The sequence below is a fragment of the Crotalus tigris genome, unplaced genomic scaffold (genome assembly GCF_016545835.1).
Source record: "Crotalus tigris isolate CLP2741 ecotype Arizona unplaced genomic scaffold, ASM1654583v1 scf7180000018413.2111637, whole genome shotgun sequence".
NCBI lineage: Eukaryota > Metazoa > Chordata > Lepidosauria > Squamata > Viperidae > Crotalus > Crotalus tigris.
Genome location: NW_024096990.1, coordinates 960442 through 982160, shown reverse-complemented (window position 1 = coordinate 982160; position 21719 = coordinate 960442). Strand labels below are relative to the sequence as shown.

At 45.9% G+C, this 21719-nt stretch overlaps 1 protein-coding gene across 3 annotated transcripts in view; it reads right to left on the bottom strand.

Annotated features, from left to right (window-relative positions):
• Window positions 1–21719, bottom strand: part of ATP1A3 (ATPase Na+/K+ transporting subunit alpha 3) — a 55492-nt gene that overhangs the window by 1897 nt on the left and 31876 nt on the right. For 2 of the 3 annotated variants that reach the window (XM_039352173.1, XM_039352172.1), the window contains exons 8-22: window positions 20897–21165; window positions 19896–20094; window positions 19401–19510; window positions 18673–18807; window positions 15599–15791; window positions 14588–14763; window positions 12987–13123; window positions 12221–12370; window positions 10552–10721; window positions 8162–8316; window positions 6966–7089; window positions 4835–4980; window positions 1818–1948; window positions 988–1089; window positions 756–847 (exon numbers count right to left, since the gene is read on the bottom strand). In XM_039352173.1, the coding sequence (XP_039208107.1) occupies window positions 756–847; window positions 988–1089; window positions 1818–1948; window positions 4835–4980; window positions 6966–7089; window positions 8162–8316; window positions 10552–10721; window positions 12221–12370; window positions 12987–13123; window positions 14588–14763; window positions 15599–15791; window positions 18673–18807; window positions 19401–19510; window positions 19896–20094; window positions 20897–21165 (2289 nt within the window). Of the gene's footprint in view, window positions 1–755; window positions 848–983; window positions 1090–1817; window positions 1949–4834; window positions 4981–6965; window positions 7090–8161; window positions 8317–10551; window positions 10722–12220; window positions 12371–12986; window positions 13124–14587; window positions 14764–15598; window positions 15792–18672; window positions 18808–19400; window positions 19511–19895; window positions 20095–20896; window positions 21166–21719 lie in introns of those variants that run through there. The other variant, XM_039352174.1, reaches the window with a different exon arrangement.

The window sequence follows — 21719 nt, the reverse complement described above, 5'->3', positions numbered from 1 at the left end:
CCCTAAAACAGAGCCTTGAGTTTGGAAAGTAAAGGAGGAGGAACAGAAAGGAAGAAGGAGAAGAGAGAAGAATGAGAGGAAGGGAGTGGAAAGAGGAAAAAAATACAAGAAAAGAAAAAGGGAGGGAAGAAGGAAGGAAGGAAAAAAACAAAAAAGAAAGAAAGGAAAGAAAGAAAGAAAGAAAGAAAGAAAGAAAGAAAGAAAGAAAGAAAGAAAGAAGGAGGGAGGGAGAGAGGAAGGAAAGAGAAAAGGAAGAGAAAGGAAAGGAAAAAAGGAGGGAAGGCAAGAAAAAGAAAGAAAGGAGAGAGGAAGGAAGGAAAGGAAGGGAAAGGAAAGGAAAAAGTGAAGGAAGGAAAAATAAAAAGAAAGAAAGAAAGAGAAAGAAAGAAAGAAAGAAAGAAAGAAAGAAAGAAAGAAAGAAAGAAAGAAAGAAAGAAAGAAAGAAAGGAAGGAAGGAAGGAAGGAAGGAAGGGGCATGGAAAGGAAAGAACTCAAAGTGTAGAGAGGACAATAAGGGAGAAAGAATCATCTAGTTCATGAATTCCTCAAAGAAAAAACATACTTTTCTTAGGGCTGTTTGCAAAATGACCAATAAATGCAAAAATCCTGAACAAAAAATAGGAAGCCTTATTTTAAAGCCCCGGGATTGACAGCTTCTATTCTGTGGGCAGGGAGGTCTCTGTAAACCTTGCAGCCCATCCAGGCCCTCATAATTCCCCCCCCCCAGCCATCTCTCTCGCCCCCCCCCCTCTCACCTCCTGGGTTACGACGCAATATGAGTTTACGGATTTCATCATACACAAAAATGAGGAAACTGTAGGGAAAGGCGCAGAACCACCAGCTGGGCCTGGGGAGAGAACGGAGACATTCAGCCCAAGAGGGCGAAGGGGAGGGAAAGTCCTGGATCAGAGGTCACCCAGCCCTTCAGATGCCAACAAGTTGCCCCCCCCCCCCGAAAAAACCCCAAAATAAAAAGCTGGTACTCACTTCAAAGGATACATTCTTAGGGCCACGTCCATACCGGGGCAGTAGGATAAGAAGGCGGCTAAGGCAGTCTCCTCAAAGAGGCCAAAAATGAGGATCTTGTTTCTGAGAAGCGGAGAGGAGAGATGGAGATGGAGGGAGGGAGGGAAGGAGGGATGGACAGATGGAGGGGTGGAAGGAAAGATGGAGAGGTAGAGGAAGAAATGGATGGAAAGATGGATGGAAAGGAAATGGATGTATGGCGATAAGAGGGAGGGAGAGAGGGAAGAAAGGAAGGAGGGATGGACAGATGGAGGGGTGAAAGGAAAGATGGATGGGGAAGTAGAGGAAGAAATGGATGCGGTAGAGAGATGGAGGGGAAATGGAGAGATGGAGATGGAGGGAGGGAGGAATGGATGGATGGACAGATGGAGGGGTGAAAGATAGATGGGCAGGTAGAGGAAGAAATGGATGGGGTAGAGAGATGGATGGAGATGAAATGGAGAGATGGAGATGGATGGACGGAGAAAGATATCAGATAAATAGACGGATAGATGGAGTGATGGAGAGAGAGAGGACGATAGATGGATGGTTGCATGGATGGATGGATGGACGGACGGATGGATTGATAGGTGGTAAAAGGAAAAAAACAACATCAGCCCTTATACATGCTCTGAATCATTGCTACTCAGACCTAACCACCATCATCAAAGGACCCAAACGGGCCATCGCTTCCTTTCAGCATCCTATTTTCCTCGCAGATAATGGCTGTGTTCCCACAAGTTCTCTTCTTGGTTCCAAGCGGGAGCTTATGCCCTTTCTTTGGCAAACGGGAAACACAGCAGCCACCCTACCTCATGCCTTGCTGGAAGACAGAATTCCTTCTGGTTTTGCAAATAATCAAGTCAGCCCACTGCACCACCACGATGCTGACAAAGAAGGCGGTGTGACAGGTGAACTCCACCACTTTGCGTTGCTCGTAGGTCTAGGAGAAAAACAGCAGGGAATCAACGGTCTGCACCCTCTTCCAGAATTGTCTTCCTTCCCGGCATAGCAACCTGCTCTCTCGGTTCAAGATTAGACTCTTGGTGGGGTGCAAGGAAGAGATGGAAGTTCCTGCTTTCTCCTACCCTAGACCAGGGCTTTTCAACCTTTTCACCCATTGTACCACTTTTAGGATATGGCAACATCCGAGGACCACCAGTCGCCTAGCAAGGTGTCAAAAACTTGATGACCAAAAAAAAAAAAGGAAAAAAGTGATGAAGTACAGGTAGTCCTCAACTTACAACAGTTTGCTTAGTGACTGTTCAAAGTTACAATGGCACTGAAAAAAGTGCCCCCCATGCCACAGCCGAGCAAGACACCTGCCTGCCCGCCCGGTGGCGCTCTTCCTCCTGTCCGAGGTTTTCATTGTTGTGAGCATTTCTGTTGAGGATTGGCAGCAGGGGTGGGGTGGGGGGTGTTTGGTTTTTATTCCCCCCGTCTGCTGGGTGGTTGCAGCAGGTTTTGGTCACTTCACATGACCCTGGGACACTGGGACCATCATAAATATGAATCAGTTGCCAAGCATCTGAATGTAAATCACAAGACCCTGGAGATGCTGCAACATTCCAGCTGATCGGCGCTTCTTCTGGGCTCAGCAGAAGCAGCAGGATCAGTGCCGAGCTCCAGCTGGAGCCTGGCGCTGTTCTGGCACTTCCACTGAGCCCTGACAGCCTCGAAGAAGCGCCAATCAGCTGGAAAGTGGCACTGATCCCGGCGCTTCCGCTGAGCCCTGACAGCCCTGTAACTCCAGCCATCTCTCACTCAGGCTTGTGCGGTGCTGCCACCGGTTCAGCTCATTCCCCTCCCCCACTACCACTTTCTAGGATGGTTGCGTACCACCTGCCAGGTGCCAATGTACAACAAGTGGTACCCGTACCACTGGTTGAAAAGCCCTGCCCTAGACTCACTCCCCATACTGTGCAATAGCTGCTACAACTGTGCTGTTAATTTAGCCAAGGCTCAGTTCCAAATTAATCTGAGTGACGTTGGCAAGTTCTCTCAGTCACCAAGCTGGAGCAAGGATAAAGTAAGCCAACTACAGTTTAGGGCCTCGCAGAATTTGGAGTCTTAATGGACGATCGCTTAAATATGACCCAGCAATATGCTGCAGCTGCCAAAAAAGCCAACGCAGTCCTAGGCTGCATTAACAGAGGGATAGAATAAAGATCATGTAAAGTGTTAGTACCGCTTTATAACACCTTGGTAAGACCACACTTGAAACATGGCACCCAGTTTTCAATGCCATGACATAAAGATGTTGAGACTCTGGAAAGAGTGCAGAGAAGAGCCACAAAGATGATCAGGGGACCAGAGGCTAAAATGTATGAAGAACGGTTGCAGGAATTTAGTTTAAAGAAAAGAAGGATTGGGAAGGACAGGATAGCAGACAGCGTCTATCACTTAAGAGCCTTGGGTGTCTGACTCCAGCTCTCAGATTGAATCACCCTTCCAACAGTCAACACCCAGTAAATGATGGAGATCAAAAAACATATAAGGAACGGCTGCTGGAATTGGGTATGTCTAGTTTAATGAAGAGAAGGACGAGGGAGAACAGGATAGCAGTCTTCCAATATCTCAGGGGCTGCCACAAAGAAGAGGGAGTCAAGCTATTCTCCAAACCATCCAAAGGCAGGACAAGAAGCAACAGATGGAAACTAATCAAGGAAAGAAGCAACCTAGAACTAAGGAGAAACTTCCTGACAGTTAGAACAATTAACCAGTGGAACAACCTGCCTCCAGAAGCTGTGAATGCTCCAACATTGGAAGTTTTTAAGAAGAGACTGGATAGCCATTTGCCTGAAATGGTATAGGGTTTCCTTCCTGAGCAGGGGGTTGGACTAGATGATCTCCAAGGTCCCTTCCATCATCATCATCATCATCATCATCATCATTATTTAAAAGACACAGAAAATTAAAACAGATTTCTCTTTCTCTTTTCAACTAGCAATGCTCATTCTCAGAAAAAGACAGTGTCACAACACACTGGAAAATAGTGTCTTCAAAAGGTACAAATTCTAGATCCATTGCAACGTCACCCCTGCAAAATAATATTTCCAGAAAACCAGTTAGGGCCAGAAATATACGTGATCAATTACTGGAAATGAAATCAAGCACCAACACATAAAGAGCGATCGGATTAATTTCTGATATATAAAGGCAGAAATTCCTGGAGCAAGAACATCTAAAAAAAAACTAGTACCACTTTATACAGGTTGTCCTGGACTTATGGCCACAACTGAGCCCCCAATGTCTGCCGTTCAGTGAGACATTTGTTAAGTGAATTTTGCACCATTTTACGACCATGTTGTTAAGTGGATCACTGCCGTCGGTTAAGTTGTTACGCGAGTCTGGCTTCCCCCCATGGACTTTGCTTGTCAAAAGGTCGCAAAAGGTAATCACGTGATGCTGCAGCGGTCATAAATATAAGTCAGTTGCCAAGCCTCTGAATTCTGATCACGTGACCGTGGAGGAGGCTGAAAACGGTCGTAACTGTGAAAAACGGTCCTAAGTCGCTTTTTTTCAGTGCCGTTGTAACTTCGAACGGTCACTAAATGAACGGTGGTAAAGCGAGGACGACCTGTACAGTCTTGTTCAAACAAAACGGACGCTAAACAGGGGCTGGCTCTCAGCCTTCCTTTCTGTAAAGGGGTTCTCAACCTTGGCAACTTTAAGACTTGTGGACTTCAACTCCCAGAATTCCTCAGCCAGCAAAGAGGAATTCTGGGAGTTGAAGTCCACAAGTCTTAAAGTTGCCAAGGTTGAGAACCCCTGCAAAGTGTAAGCGATCCAGATGGCTACCTTGGTTCTCCAGCTTTCCTCTACTTACCCACTGCTGCCCATATGAGTCTTCCAGGTCGTTGACTGACCGCTCGTCCCAATTAAGACGGATGCCAACCAGAACGGAGGGCAGGAACCCGTTCTCAGCCAAGATCACAAAGTAGGAAAAGAACCCTCCCAGCGCCTGAATCATGCCTGAAAAGGAATTTGTGAGCGTTGAAGGAAGTCCTTTCTCAACCTCGACAACTTTCAGGTGCGTGGGGCTTCAACTCCCAGAATCCCCTAGCCAGCTGTGCAAAAGGGTTTATCGTACTTTGATAAGCGACAGCTCAATATTTCTGAATTACCGTTCATTAAACTATTGTTATGACTACTGTATTCCTGTCTAATTAAGCTAGGCCAGTGGTGGCAAACCTATGGCACGCGGGCCAGCCCTCTCTGTGGCACGCGCGCCATGCCCCGGAGATGGCAACTGTCCTCTTCAACCAGGCACCCGCTAACTTGCTGAGGTCCCACGTGGCTGGATGCATCCCAGCACCCATGCACTTGCTGGCCTCTGTGTGCAGGGGCCGATGGTGTCAGGCAACAGCTGCCCTGGCCCCTGCCTCGCCTTGCCCTGCGACATGGCACCCCCGCCCTGCCTCGCCTCACCCCACAGAACCAGCCTCCTGCCCACCACCTCACCCACCAGAGACCCCTGGATCTCCCCCAGTCCTGCCGAGCCCCCACAGGCGTCCCTCCCCAGAAGCAACATTGAGCTGGCCATGCCCACCCTGGCCATGCCCACCCATCTGCCATGCCCACTGTAGCCATGCCCACCCGGCACCCAACAGTACACAAGTGCATTTTGGGTTGAAGTTTGGGCACTCGGTCTCTAAAGCAGTGGTTCTCAACCTGTGGGTCGGGACCCCATTTGGGGTCGAACGACCATTTCACGGGGGTCACCAAACAACGCAGTCCGCCATTTTTTCCCCCTTTTCCTTAGCTGTGCTACTCCCTTTTATTCTATTGGCTTTTGAAAGCCAATAGAATAGACTCTCTTGAATAGAGTTTAATTCTATTGGCTTTCAAAAGCCAATAGGAATTGTCCAGGCTGTCTCTGCCCTGCTGAGCCCGCCAAAAGTCCCATTCTGCAAACGGTGCTGCACCAGTCGAGTAGTCCTCGACTTACGACCAGTTGAGTAGTCCTCGACTTATGACCGGTTGGGGGTTGCGGCATTAAAAAGGTTGAGAACCACTGCTCTAAAGGTTCGCCATCACTCAGCTAGGCACTCAGTGTTTGCTTTGACCAGTGAAACTTTTATATTTTGCAAATTTGTAGTTTTATCTCAATCAGCGAGGAGAAAAGTTTGGTTTGGGGGCTTATTACGGCGGTGGAGAAAGACTTTATAAGCCACTAAAATGCCACGCAGCTCAAATTTGCATCTCAGGCTAGTTTAACCTGGTTCCATGATCTGCCTCTCTGATGCAAGTGACATGAAGGAAACAAGGTGATGGCATCAGCCCTAAAAATGTTCACCAAGCATGTCTCTTTAAAATCAAATTTTAGGGTTGTTCTTTCCATATTTACAACACTGCCTTCTAACCAGTGGCGCACTGGTTAGAATGCAGTATTTCAGGCTAATTCTGCCGACTGCCAGCAGTTCGATTCTCAGCGGCTCAAGGTTGACTCAGCCTTCCATCTTTCCCAGGTTGGTAAAATGAGGACCCAGGTTGTTGGGGGGCAAATATGCTGACTCTGTAAACCGCTTACAGAGAGTTGTAAAGCACTGTGAAGTGGTATATAAGTCTAGGTCAGTGGTTCTCAACCTGTGGGTCGGGACCCCATTTGGGGTCGAACGACCATTTCACGGGGGTCGCCAAACAACGCTGTCCACCATTTCCCCCCCCCCCTTTTCCTTAGCTGTGCTGCTCCCTTTTATTCTATTGGCTTTTGAAAGCCAATAGAATAGACTCTCTTGAATAGAGTCTAACTCTATTGGCTTTCAATAGGGCTGAAGGCCTAGGACTGGGGCGACGGCGCGCGTGCCCACAGAGAGGGCTCTGAGTGCCACCTCTGGCACCTGTGCCATAGGTTCGCCACCACTGCCCTATAAAGATCCCCTTAATAGGACAAGGCCGACCTTGTCCAGTCCATCTCTTCTGAGCTTATCCCTCCTGGCTGCAGGCACCTCACTCACCAATCTGCCCGTAGGCCATACTGATGAGCCGTTCATTCACCAGCTTGTCAGTCCTGGGGTTTCGGGGCTGACGTTTCATGATGTCACTCTCAGCTGCTTCGTACGCCAAGGAGATGGCAGGCACCTAGAAGGAAAACCAAGAGCGGAGATTGTACAGTTGGCTACAGCAGAGGTACCCCAACCTTTTGGGCACCAGGGACTGCTTCCGTGGAGAGAGTTTTTTTTCGCGGACTGGAGGGGACGTGGTTTCATGTACTGCCTACATCCGCAGAAGGGCTTTGCTTGTTTGTGGGGACTGGTTTCTGGCCTGCTGTGGCCCGGTGATGGTCCACGGACCAGGGGTTGGGCACCCCTGGGCTAGATTACAAGCTTTGTCCCACCCTTGAAGGCTTAGCTTTTTCTCACTTCAGTCACTGGAGGACAGGCAAAGGACCAGAATGGAAAAAAAAAAAAAAAACCCAGGCTGTTTTGGGCCATTCCTACCAACTTTATGACGTCTTTTCCTTTTCTTTTCTCTTTTATTGTTTGACTCATGCATTCATTTTTTTCAAAGATAGCCAAGGGTACATTTAGGCAAGAAAAACCAAACATATAGGTATAGTATAGGGCAGTGTTTCTCAACCTTTTTAATGCCGCGACCCCCAACTGGTCGTAAGTCGAGGACTACTCAATTGGTCGTAAGTGGAGGACTACTCAACTGGTGCAGCAATGTTTGCAGAATGGGACTTTTGGCGGGCTCAGCAGGGCAGAGACAGCCTGGACAATCCCTATGGGCTTTTGAAAGCCAATAGAATTACACCCTATTCAAGAGAGTCTATTCTATTGGCTTTCAAAAGCCAATAGAATAAAAGGGAGTAGCACAGCTAAGGAAAAGGGGGGAAAAAATGGCGGACTGCGTTGTTTGGCGACCCCCATGAAATGGTCGTTCGACCCCAAATGGGGTCCCGGCCCACAGGTTGAGAACCACTGCCCTAGAGCAAACTGGTTTCATTTGCATCGGCTTCATTGGCACAGGGTTCTGTTCCTTCACCTCTTCGACCCCAGAATGATCCAGGCCAGGATCTGCTGCCCCTTGCAAATCAGGACCAAGCTCAGGGTTGGAATTCCGAGAACGGAGATCTCCCTTTGGCTGTGAAAAGGCTTGCAAAGTACAGGAGGAAGTGGGAGGATCAATGGACGCGAGGGGGAGAACTCACCATGTCGGTGCCCAGGTCGATGCAAAGGATGGTGATGGTGCCCAGAGGCAGCGGGATGTTGGCCATGATGAAGAGCAGAAAGGGAGTAATCTCGGGAATGTTGCTGGTCAAGGTGTAGGCAATGGATTTCTTCAGGTTGTCAAAAATGAGGCGTCCTGGAGAAGAGGAGACAAACGGGGAGAGAATGGGGCACACCTGGGGAGCAGGAGAAGCAGACTTCACCAAAATCAACACCAGTCAGATTTCTGCCCCGTTGCGACAAGCTTCTTCTCCTCTTTTTTTCCCCTCCCAGCATAGGGTTAGTAACTCTCACCCCCTCCTCTTTCAGAGCTTAGAAAGGGGTCTGTGGGAAAAGTACAGGAAGTCCTCGACTGTAATCGACCCTAGAATTTATGTTTATGTTTCCGAAGTGAGATATTTGTTATGTGTGTTTCGTTTCGTTTTTCAACGTTTCCTGTCCCGGTTGCTAAAATGAATCAATTTATTTTATTTATTTATTTATGAGACTTATATACCGCTTTAAGTGCAAGCACTCTCTAAGCGGTGTACACCAGTAAGCAATGTATATATATATATATATATTTACATTGCCCCCAACAATCTGAGTCCTCATTTTACCTACCCCGGAAGGATGGAAGGCTGAGTCAACCTTGAGCCGGTGAGATTTGAACTGCTGACCTGCTGAACACAGTCAGCTAAAGTGGCCTGCAGTACTGCACTCTTAACTGCTGCGCCACCTCGGCTCGTTGCCGTTGTAAAGGGACCCACACGGTTGTTAAGTGAATCCGGCTTCCCCATTGACTTTGCTCAATAGAAGGTTGCCAAAGGGGGGATACGTGACCCTGGGACACTGTAACAGTCAGAAATATGGGTTGGTTGCCAAGCGTTTGAATTTCGATCATGTGACCTGCAAAGGGTTGTAAGCTGCAAAGGGTTGTAAGTGTGAAAAACATAAGTCACATTCTTTTTTCAGGGCTGTTGTAACTATAGGAACTGCTGTAAGTCATAGAACTAGCTGTAGCTATAACTTCGTTAGCAGGAAGTTTATAACACAGGTAGTCCTCGAATTACGACCGGTTGCTTAGCAACTGTTCAAAGTTACGGCCGACCTCCCAAAAGCTACTTATAACCCAAATTTGAAGTTCTGATGGCCACCGCCACCAGCACCTCATGTTCACGTGACCATATGTGGGATACTCGGCATTTACGGCCGTTTGCAGCACCCTGTGGCCACCTGAGTGTGATTTACAACATTTTAATGCACTAGTGTTTCATGTCTTCCCCGTTGTCTCTCCGAGCTAAGAAGTCCTATAGCAGTGTTTCTCAACCTTGACAATTTTAAGGCATGTGGACTTCAACTTCCAGAATTCCACAGCCAGCGATGCTGGCTGTGGAATTCTGGCAGTTCAAGTCCACATGCCTTAAAATTGTCAAGGTTGAGAAATACTGTCCTATAGCATCCCCTTAGGCCAGGGGTAGGCAACCTTGGCTCTTTTATGACTGGTGGACTTCAACTCCCAGAATTCCTGAACCAGCCATGCTGAGGGGAAAGGGAGAGGTTTCCATGCTGAGCCATGCTGGCTCAGGAATTCTGGGAGTTGAAGTCCACGAGTCATGAGGGGGCCATAGTTCCCCCATGCTGGCTCAGGAATTCTGGTAGTTGAAGTCCACCAGTCATGAGGGGGCCATAGTTCCCCCATGCTGGCTCAGGAATTCTGGGAGTTGAAGTCCACGAGTCATAAAAGAGCCAAGGTTGCCTGCCCCTGCCTTAGGGACTCCGTTTCCATTAAGCAGCCGGAGGGAAGAAGAGAAACAGCTTTTGCTGAAGGGCTGAGCTGATTTCTGGCAGATGAATTTTGAAATTAGACTGCAGAACTTGCCATTTCAAGCTTATACATTGCTTGCTCCAGTCTACAGAGTGGGGTATGAGACCCATCGGCTGTGACACTGGGTAGAATCCTTGCCCTGAATCCTGATGCTATTCAGGTAATCCTCCACTTACAACAGTCCATTTAGCGACCGTTCGAAGTTGCAGCAGCACCGAAAGAAGTGACTTGTGACCATTTTTCACACTTACGACCGTTGTAGCATCCCCATGATTTACATTTGGATGCTTGACAACGGTTGCCGTGTCTCCTGGGGTCACCTGATCCCCTTTGGCAAAGTCAATGGGGAAGCCAGACTGACTAACAACAGTCTTACTAGTTTGACAACTGGGTTCCCTTAACAAACGTGGCGAGGAACATTGTAAAAGGGGGCAAAACTCAATGAATTTCTTTCACTTAGCAACATAATTTCTGGGCTCAGTTGTGGTAAGTCAAGGACGCCCAGAAATAAGAAACTAACAGTAGCTACAACGGAGTTCTACCCCCCGTCCGACTGTTGCTGACCTTCTTCAACTCCAGTGACAATAGAGGCGAAGTTGTCATCCAGGAGGATCATGTCGGCAGCCTGTTTGGAGACATCCGAGCCGGCAATGCCCATGGCCACGCCGATGTCGGCCTTTTTCAGGGCAGGGGAGTCGTTCACTCCATCCCCAGTCACGGCCACAATGGCACCCGGGGGGAGAGGGGAAGGAAGGCAGTGTCAGAAAGAGAGGACAGGTGCTGTTGCCAAAGTGGGTCTGGGTGAGGATGAAAGGGATGGTCTGGAGGGAGGAAACAGCAGTAGGAAACAGATGTGCTCAATCTACTCTAGGGGCTCTCATGGTTACCCTTGGAGAGCTGTATGCAACCAAAACTCATTTTAAGGTATGCTGATTAATGTACATTTAAAGTGACAATAAAGTTTCTATTCTGTTCTATTCCTATTCCTATTCCTATTCCTATTCTATTCTATTCTATTCTATTCTATTCTATTCTATTTTCTATTCTATTCTATTCTATTCTATTTTCTATTCTATTCTATTCTATTTTCTATTCTATTTTCTATTCTATTCTATTCTATTTTCTATTCTATTCTATATTCTGTTCTGTTCTATTCTATTCTATTCTATTCTGTCATCTATTCTATTTTATTCTTTCATTTTGTTCTTTCCTGTTCTATTCTATTTTCTATTCTCTATTCTGTCATCTATTCTATTTTATTCTTTCATTCTATTCTATTCTATTCTATTCTATTCTATTCTATTATTATTTTCTATTCTGTAATCTGTTCTATTCTGTCTATTCTATTTTATTCTTTCATTCTGTTCTTTCCTGTTCTATTCTATTTTCTATTCTGTCATCTATTCTATTCTATTCTATTCTATTCTATTCTATTCTATTCTATTCTATTATTATTTTCTATTCTGTAATCTGTTCTATTCTGTCTATTCTATTTTATTCTTTCATTCTGTTCTTCCCTATTCTATTCTATTCTATTCTATTCTATTCTATTCTATTCTATTCTATTCTATTCTGTATTTTGTTCTATTCTATTCTATTCTGTCATCTATTCTATTTTATTCTTTCATTCTATACTTTCCTATTCTATTCTACTCTATTCTATTTTCTATTCTGTCATCTATTCTATTTTATTCTTTCATTCTATTCTTTCTTATTCTCTGTTCTGTTCTGTTCTGTTGTAGAAAGTGGCACAGACCTGACCTCCCCAAGATTCTCTGAAGCCCTATCTGACCTTTCCCAAGGGACTGCAATCAGTCTGGTGAGATTCTTGTAATGTAGGTGATTAGCAATAAAGTTTCCGCTTGAGATTCTTCACGAGTGCTTCGGGTTACTTGCTCCTGACATCAACCTTGCCAGCTATATCCAATGATAATGTCTCACTGCAGAGACCATTAGAGGTAGTTCTCGACTTACAAGAATTTGTTTAGTGACTTCTCAAAGGAAGCAGTGGATGGAATTTGTAGGCTATTGGATGAGCAAAACCCTTCCCTCAGCCACTCAGTGTGTAAATCGATGCATTTTGTGTTGAATATTTTTACATGTATCGCACTGTTCTGCCTTGAAAATCCTTCATTACCTAGATGAACTCCCTGATAGCTGGAGAAGACAAATTTAATGGGATGAGATATGGACGCATGACATGGTTGGTTGGACATACTTCTGAGTCTCTACCTGTCTTTGGCAGCCTTCCACAATGATGAGCTTCTGCTGCGGAGAAGTACGGGCAAAGACGATCTCAGTGTGATTCTGTAGGATTTCATCAATTTGTTCTGTAGGCATGTCTTTCAAATCTGTCCCATGGATCACACAAGCCTTGGCATCTCTAGGTAGACCAAAGAGAGTAGACATATGACCACCCCATGTGCAGATAAGAGTGTTAACTATGGGCTGTTATGCTTCATCATTTCAATGTTGTTTTTATTGTCTTTGTCTACCCTGCCTTTTTCTAAGAATGCCCAAGAACACAACTACATTTCAGCCTTTCGTCAGGGTGAATGGCGACAGCCCTCTGAGAGATGCCAACAAACCACTATTGAACTGCCACACAGCGTAATGGAGAGATCACAACTAAATAAATACCTAATTGATACACAGAGAATAAAACCTAAATTTTGAAATTGTCTAAGTCAGGGGTATGCAACCTTGGTGACTTTGAGACTTGTGTGGACTTCAATTCTGGGAGTTGAAGTCCACAGGTCTTAAAGTTACCAAAGTTGCACACTCGTGATATAGGCCTAGCTTCACCCCTGATATAGGCCTAGCTTCAGTGAGAAAGCCATTTCAAAATGTGGTGACAAGCACAAGAAAAATAGCCTCATGCATGCGACTTCCTTGCCCCATCTCTGTCTTCCAACTCTTTGTGTTCCATGATGACCTGGAAGCTCTTACTTTTCCCCCAGACCCACCCATTGGTCTCCTCCCTCTTGCTTCCCCCTCACCTGGGATTGACCTGACTGACAGGAATATTTAGCCGGGCGGCGATGTCTTCCACGGTCTCATTGCCCTCAGAGATAATTCCAACACCTTTGGCGATGGCTTTAGCCGTGATGGGATGGTCACCTGTCACCATGATCACCTGTGAAGACAAAAACCAGAGTTATCAAAGGAGTCCTGGGGAAGATGAAAACTGTCCACTAGAGCAGAATGAATTGTCCAGTCCAATTCATTGCCAAGAGTTGGAAGTATTGAGAGAGAAAAGGCAATCTCCAAGGGCAGTTACTTCTAAGAAGGCCTAGACCAGGGGTAGGCAACCTTGGCTCTTTTATGACTCATGGACTTCAACTCCCAGAATTCCTGAGCCAGCCATGCTGAGAGGAAGGGGAGAGGTTTCCAAGCTGAGCCATGCTGGCTCCGGAATTCTGGGAGTTGAAGTCCACGAGTCATAAAAGAGCCAAGGTTGCTTTCCCCTGGCCTAGACAGTTTGCAGGCTGTTATAACTTCAGTCCAATCCTGTTGTGATTCCTCGCCAGCCAGTGGATCCAGCAGCTGACTCTGAGGAATCAGATGAGGAGGAAGAGGAGCCTGGAGTGACATCAGAGTCAGAGGAAAGCTCTGAGGAGCTCCAAGACTTAACAGTCGGACGAGGAGCCTGGCTCCTCTACTCGCGCTCAGGCTGAGACACAGCTGTGCTGGGAGTCTGAGTTCGACAGTGATGAAGAACAGTTGGGACAAATCCAAGATGCATGAATGCGCAGGCAAGAGAAGCGAGTAGGACAGAGGAATGCAATGGGGTGGCTCCAAAGGCAAAGGAGAAGGCATTAGGAAGCCTAATAAAAGGGAAGGTGTGGGAGGTGCTGGTTGCCGAAGGCAGCCATTCGTGTTGAGGATCAAGTTTCTGTGGACTGTGTTTGTTTGCCTTGGACATTGACTCAGGTCCATGTTTTTTTCTTACGGTTCCTGCCTGTTTCTTAGAAGAGGGGTTTCTCCTTGTGAGCATAACTAGGACTCATGTAGGTTGGGACAGAACAGATCCACCCCAGAAGCTGCCGTTGGCACATCACATCAAATATGCAAGGCTTGGGCCAATCCCTTAATTAATTCAAGACAAAAAAGGAGGACCTTGAACTTTGGAATCTGTGGATAAACTGATTAATTAACGAGCATTGGAGTGTATTTATGGTGTAGGTGTAGGGAGCAGATGACCCATTCCAGATCTTGTTGCTATAAGGAGACAATAACAAAGGCTGCTTAGGAGAGCAAATTGGCTTTCTGGAGTATCAAAGTTGAGATAAAGAGATTTCAAAACACCTGCATTGAAGCCAGATTACATCTGAATGACATCTCTGAATAGAACAAAGCTGTCCAGCTATTCACTCAAGGAAATACTTGCAGTTCATCTTCTAGACCAGCGGCCCCCAACCTTTTGGGCACCAGGGACCGGTTCCATAGAGAGCGGTTTTTCTGTGGATTGGAGGGGGTGTGTTTTCGTGTGTTGCCTGCATGCTACGGATGGGGCTTTGCTTGTTCGCGTGGACCAGTTTCTGGAATACTGCGGACCGGGGATTGGGGACCCCTGTTCTAGACTGTCCAGTTGCTTTACCTTGATGCCAGCGCTTCGGCATTTCCCCACAGCATCGGGCACTGCAGCACGGGGTGGGTCAATCATGGACATGAGTCCCACAAAGCAGAGGTTATCGGTGGAAAAGTTGACATCATCACAGTCAAAGGCGAACCCTTTGGGATACTGCTCTTCAGGTAAGTAGTAGTGGCAGAAACCTGGAAGGAAAAAAAGGCGGGTCAGGAAAAAAAAAGGGAAAGTTTGATCTGGAAATCAGGATGGCCAAATCCTAGCCAATGGTTTTGCTTGTATCTTAGAGGCTACGGACACCCCAATGTAAGGTAAGCCATTCAGGACTGGCTCTGAGATAACACTCTAGGCCAGGGGTAGGCAACCTTGGCTCTTTTATGACTCTTGGACTTCAACTCCCAGAATTCCTGAGTCAGCATGGCTCAGCATGTTTCCCCTCAGCATGGCTGGCTCAGGAATCCTGGGAGTTGAAGTCCACCAGTCATAAAAGAGCCAAGGTTGCCTACCCCTGCTCTAGGCCAGTGTTTCACAATCTTGGCAGAACGAAGATGTGTGGACTTCAACTCCCAGAATTCCCCAGCCAGTATGGCTGTTGCTAAATACTCTGAGAACCGAACTCCACCTGTCTGCTGCGTAACCAGGTTGCGAAAGGCTGCACTAAGTCATGAACCATGGCTTATAAAGCCATAAGAACTTGATTCGCACAACCCTGTAAGCCGCAACCAAGCTTCATTAATGCTGGTCAGGTTGTTACAGAATCCCTGAGCACAGCTTGATGCCCCTTTCAATTAAGCATCCTTCCCTAACTAGAGACTGTTGTCCCCTACCTATCTTGAAACATCTGGATTCTGAAATGATATCTAAGTTTCTACAGAGGTTATCTGACTTCTTGCTGGCTTTTTTCTTTTTAAAAAAACACAACTTATTGACTTTTCCAAGATGTTGTATGACATCTAGGCCTTCTGCCCATTGGTGTCTTGCAGTCCTTCCACAACCCAACATCCTCTCCCCAACCATTCCTACCGAGCACCCTTTCTCCAAGTCCTCCAAGTTCCAAGTAAGCATTCTGGAACGCTTCTTTCAGTTCTTCATCAAGAGGCTGTTCTTTGCCTTGTAACAGAATGGTGGAGCATCGGTCCAGGATGCGCTCGGGGGCCCCCTTCATCACCAGCAGGTAGCGGTTATCGTTGGGGTCCTCGACCTCATGAATCGAAAGCTGCAACGGGAGCGGAAGACCCGATCTCTCAGGAACCAAAAGAACACTCCCAGATTACAACAGCGGAGGCCACTGTCAACGCTGCTAACATTGGATGTTCTTGCTTTGGCAACAGATGGAGATGCAGCCTTTTCCCTTCTTATACTTTACTCTTAGAATTAGATGATAATGGGGGAGGGGGAGGAATGTGATGGGAATTCATTAGACATACAATATTGTAATAAGAGCTGATAAAGCATGGCGGGATAGCAAACTGGGCGGAAAGCCAACATTTCAAACTAATTGGAGAATGTGATTTATGACTGTTAGTTGTAGGAGGGAATTCTGCTTTGATACTATGCGCTGAAGGGAGGGTAAGTCAGATTTTGGCTTCGCCAATGTACCGTGCCGAAGCTATGCTGTCTCGATTAAAGACTCTTTAAGGTAAACAATGCCTCAAAGTTCTTCGAAGAGTTTCATCTTCCGGAACCATGACAGCCGCTGCTTGCCAGACATTGCTCATGGAGTGCAATGCAGAATGACAAAAGTTTGGATTGCTTGGGGTCCTTGGTGCTCTCTGAGCTCGGTGGCTTTCTTGAAATGCACTGATGATGCTCCCTAGTTTGCTAATGAAACGTCTGCAAGAATACCACCAAGCTCAGAGAGCACCAAGGACGCCATAGTTCACAGCTACAAATACTCTCTTCAAAAGTCTGCATGGTATGTCAAATCATCTTGATTTGTTTTACTGTGCTCTAGAAGAAACCAACGTTACATCGGTGTCCCAAAGGTGCTTTTTCAAAAGGCAACTGGACGTCCTTTGTTTTCTCTCCTGAAAAAACGTTTCGCTTCTCATCGAAGGAGCACCTTTGGATGGCCAGATCTTAACCAAGGATCTTGCTTGAATCTTAGCGCTACAGACTCTTCGTGATCTGAAGATGCTTCTTGGATGTGAAGCGAAACATCTTCAAGAGACAAAGCAAAGTCCTGTTGCCTTTTGAATAAGTACTGTGGGAAGTCAGCCCCCCCCCCCCAGAGAAAGAAATATTTTTGGAAATATTTAAAAAGCAGAATATATTTCCCTAAAGGATTTTAAAAGCAGAAACCAACCCTGCCCCCAAGTCTCTCTGTCCCAAACAGATACCAGGTCTGCAGAATTGCAGATGTGATAATCTAGTCAGAAAGACCGGAATCAGGAAACTGGGATTAGGAGGAAAGATCCCTAGAATCAACACACCAAAAATCTAAGAGTCATCAGCCACAGCCACAGGGAAGCAGGATATGACCCTTGGGACATAATAGGATTAACCCACCACCATCAGAATACCAGAAAGGCACACTCAGACTCAGGTCAAATTTCATGCCACAGGGACAACTCCAAACAAAAGGCTCCAGAGGGTATAAAAACCCATTCCCTACATGGGCTCTCTCTCTTTTCTTCCAGAGCCATCTTCCTGTCTGACTCTCCTCTTCAATAAACTGCTACCTTCTTTCTAAAGCAGTCACCATGTTGTTTATTCCCAGCTTGGACTGAAACATGATGAAGACTTTTCTCTCAACACTACCTTTGGGACAACCATGAGCTAGATGACTGAGAATCTCTATAAACATTACATCAGCCATTAGATGTTAGCCAAGCTCCATCATTTTTGGACCTAGGCAACAATAAAAGCAATGCATATCAACATGACATAGGAGCACCACCCCTTCTGTCTCTGGAAATGATTTGCCAATTTTATTCCAGGTCATAGCCCACTGAGAATCCTAGCTAATCCTTCCCACATGTCAGCAGAAAAGATGGGGATTAAAGCTGATGGGCTGAGATTCCCAGAATGTGGAGACTGCGTTGGCTGTACAATTTCAGAACAGAGAACCATCAGTAGGATGGTTCTGATACACAAACTGGCCAGATATACATTTCCCGATAAATTACTTCATCCAAGCTTCCAAATTATGCATTTTTCTTCTTTTTTATGTGTGGTGGTTGTTCTTTTTCTTTAAAAAAAATGATTGGGGGATTTAAATTAGAATAGTTCTAATCACTACTTACGATTAATTTGAGAGTTCTAATTACTACAGGTGGTCCTCAACGTATGAACTACAATTGAGCCCAAATTTTCTGTTGCTAAGTGAGACATTTGTTAAGTGAGTTTTGCCCCATTTTGTGAATGTTAAGTGAATGTTGTTAAGTGAATCACTGCAGTTGTTAAGTTAGTAACACAAGTTGTTAATTGAATCTGCCTTCCCCATGGACTTTGTCAGAAGGCAAAAAAGATGACCACATGACCACAGGACACTGCAGCCGTCATAAATTTGAGTCAGTTGCCAAGTATCTAAGTTTTGATCACGTGGCAATGCTGCAAAGGTCATAAGCATGAAAACTGATCATAAGTTACTTTTTTCAGTGCCATTTTAACTTTGACAAGTCACTAAATGAACTGCTGTAAGTCGAGGACTATCTGTACTTACTATCGGTTCTAAACTTCTAAACTAAATTAGTCCTAAATAGTTCTAATTACTATCAGTTCTTTAGTTTTTTTGATGTAAGAAACTAGATAACGTTGGAAATCAAAATATATTTTCAATGTGAGCTAAGCCTAAAAATGCCATCTTCAGAGGGTTGTTTTTTTTTTTAATGGTGCTGCTTAATACCCTGAGGACAACCTTAGTTTTGCTTTCAGTTCAAGAAGAACTTCTGTTTATATCAAAGGTGTTCAATCTTGGCAACTTTTAGACTTGTGGACTTCAACTCCCAGAATTCCCTAGCCAGTTAGGCTGACTAGGAATTCTGGGAGTGGAAGTCCACAGGTCTTAAAGTTGCCAAGATGGGACACCTCTCGTTTATATAAAAGGACACCTCTAGAGTTAGATGCCTCTTTGAGGGACACTCAAGAATCCATACCTGGTATTTGTTGGTGGAGTTGAAGGGAATTTCTGCCACTTTTTTGTTCTTCTCCCTCATCAGCTTCACAGATCCAGACGAAAGCTCGATACATTTCAACAGGGCTGATTCAGAAGCATCTCCTGCTACGTCACGCTTGGGGGTAAAAGAGGATTATTTCAGTTTTCTGTGTTTGGATATGCAGCCTGGCCTTCTCTCCTCATTGCTACCACTCACCGTCACCTCACTCTCCTAATGATGGAGCTAACTTCATTCATAAATGTAGGAAGTGGTGCCACAGGAGAAGATAGGCTGCTAGATTAGGTGGGTTCAAAAGAGTCCAGTACAATTGCTGGAGGACAGATCTATCTGAGGCTACCAGACTTGATGACCAGGTGCTGATTCCAGGCATGGAGACAAGTCTACTTCTATATAGAGAGTATATGTGAGCAACAACAGATGTCTTGATCTCCTCCTTCTGGTGGGCTTCCTAGATGCAGCTGGTGGGCCACCAAATAAGATGGAATGCTGGTTAATTAGGCCTAGGCCTGATCCAGCAAGCTGATTCTCAGGTTCTCGTATTTCCATCACACAGTATAGAAATTAAAACTCTTTCCCTTATACTTGACCTTCAACCTTCACATCTTCACCTGTCCTTATCTCCAGCACAATGAGCATTCTCAATTTTCTAGATGGCTGCTAGGGCCCAGCTGATGTCTCCTCACAAGGAGTGGCTCTCCTCTGCTCACCTTGAGGATGGGCACATTCTCTTGGCCCCCCTTGAAGACCGCTCGGTTGCAAAGCCCAGCAACATGAGACAAAGCCAGCCAGGTAGGGGAGCTTTTATCAAAGGCCGTGCCTGCAATTAAAAAATAAAGGATGCTGGTGAGGGGGGAAGTTCTAGGTTAAGAAGGGACGTCTCTTGAACTGTAGGCCTGGGAGAAAAAGGAGAATTAGGTGAGAAAGAAAGAGTAAGGGAGAATGGGTCACTCTTGAACAAGAGAAAGATGGAATTCAATTTCAATCAAGGTTCTACATCAGCCTTGCTCAGTCGGTTACACACAATTCTCACCATGCAAGCCAAACTGGGAGCATCTGGGGTGGATCTAGAGCTGAGCTAGAGATTCCAAGAAGACAGGAAACCCCCTCAGCTTCTATTCTTTCACCTACGAAGAGGTCCTCTGTCAACTCTTCTTAAGGCAAGATAGGAAAAGGATATTCTCTTTCCCCATAATAATCCTCACCGGATTGATCCTCAGTGGTATCAGCCTCATGGATCTGGTTGTCGAACCACATGTGGGCAACAGTCATTCGGTTCTGAGTCAGGGTCCCTGTCTTGTCTGAGCAGATGGTGGAGGTGGAGCCCAGGGTCTCCACCGCTTCCAAGTTCTTCACCAAGCAGTTCTTACGAGCCATGCGTTTGGCAGTCAAGGTCAGACACACCTAAATGGGGGGAATAAAACTTAGTGGTGGGCTGAAGAAAAGGACCCCTACCCAAAGATACCCAATCTGGCATTTTCCTTGAAACTCAAGAGTGTTCCAATATCTAAGGGCCCCCCACAAAGAAGATGGGGTCAACCTATTGTCCAAAGCACCAGAAGGCAGGACAAGAAGCAACGGATGGAGACTAATCAAGGAGAGAAGCAACTTAGAATGAAGGAGGAATTTCCTGGCAGTGAGAACAATTAAATCAGCAGAAGGACTTGCCTCCAGAAGTTGTGGGTGCTCCAACACTGGAGATTTTCAAGAAGACATTGGACAACCATTTCTCTGAAAAGGTATAGGGTTTCTTGCTTGAGCAGGAGGCTGGACTAGAAGACCTCCAAGATACTCCCAAATCTATTATTCTTCAAAAAGTGAGCCCAACATCACACCATTTCTTTCTAATAGAATATTAGAATATCATCATCACCAACTTTGGGAAGCCAAGATAAGATATCAACACAGGGGTTTTTTTAGCAGATATAGCAGAATAGCAGAATTGGAAGGGACTTTGAAGGTCATCTAGTCCAACCCCCTGCTCAGGCAGGAAATCCTATACCATTTCAGACAAATAGCTGTCCAGTCTCTTCTTTAAAACTTCCAGTGTTGGAGCATTCACCGCTTCTGGAGGCAAGCCATTCCCCTGATTAATTGTTCTCGCTGTCAGGAAATTCCTCCTTAGCTCCAGGTTGCTTCTCTCCTTGATTAGTTTCCATCCATTTTCTCTAGGAAGTTCTTTGGCGATCTCTGGTCAGGTACTTACTGTGACTGTAGCCAAGAGTCCTTCAGGGACATTGGCCACGATGATGCCAATGAGGAAAATGACAGCTTCTAGCCAGGAGTAGCCCAAAATGAGAGAGAGGACGAAGAAGGAGACCCCCAGAAAAACAGCCACCCCTGTGATCAGCTGGATGAAGTGCTCAATCTCCCGAGCAATGGGGGTCTTGCCAACCTCCAGACCCGAAGCCAAAGTGGCAATTCGACCCATCACTGTCCGGTCACCAGTGGCAATGATAACTCCACGTGCTGTGCCTGGTGGGAGATGAGACAAATCCATGGGCATGCAATCTCTCTCCGATTTTCTGCAAGTCTAACAACTTCCAGATCTGGTGTGACCATAGCTCCTAGAATTCTCAGCTAACTTGACCATTCTGGCTAGAAATTCTGGAAGTTGTAATCTCTGCTGTAGATTTGTGTTGGAGGTTCACTGCTCGTAGCCATATTTAAACCAACTTCGGAACCACTGTTTGATAACAGAACTGTAACTTACAAATCTCCCTGGCTTCCTTGAGGAGAGACACAAACTGTTAAGCTAATTTAGGTCGAGAGTTTAGGTTTCAAAGCGCCAGGGAAATCAGACAATCCAGGCAGTTCAAATAGGTACAAAGATTTATCGCAAGCTTAAGCTCTCTATAAGAATCCGAACTACTAATGGTCAAAGCAAATTGGCGGTAGATAAGAATCAACAGAATTCAAGGTGGGCTGGACTTAGATCTCTTGTTGTCATGAAGAGACTGATGACGCGTTTGACCCCACCTCCCTTGGGCTTAGTCTGGTCCTGTCCTACATTAAGTAAGCCCTTACTA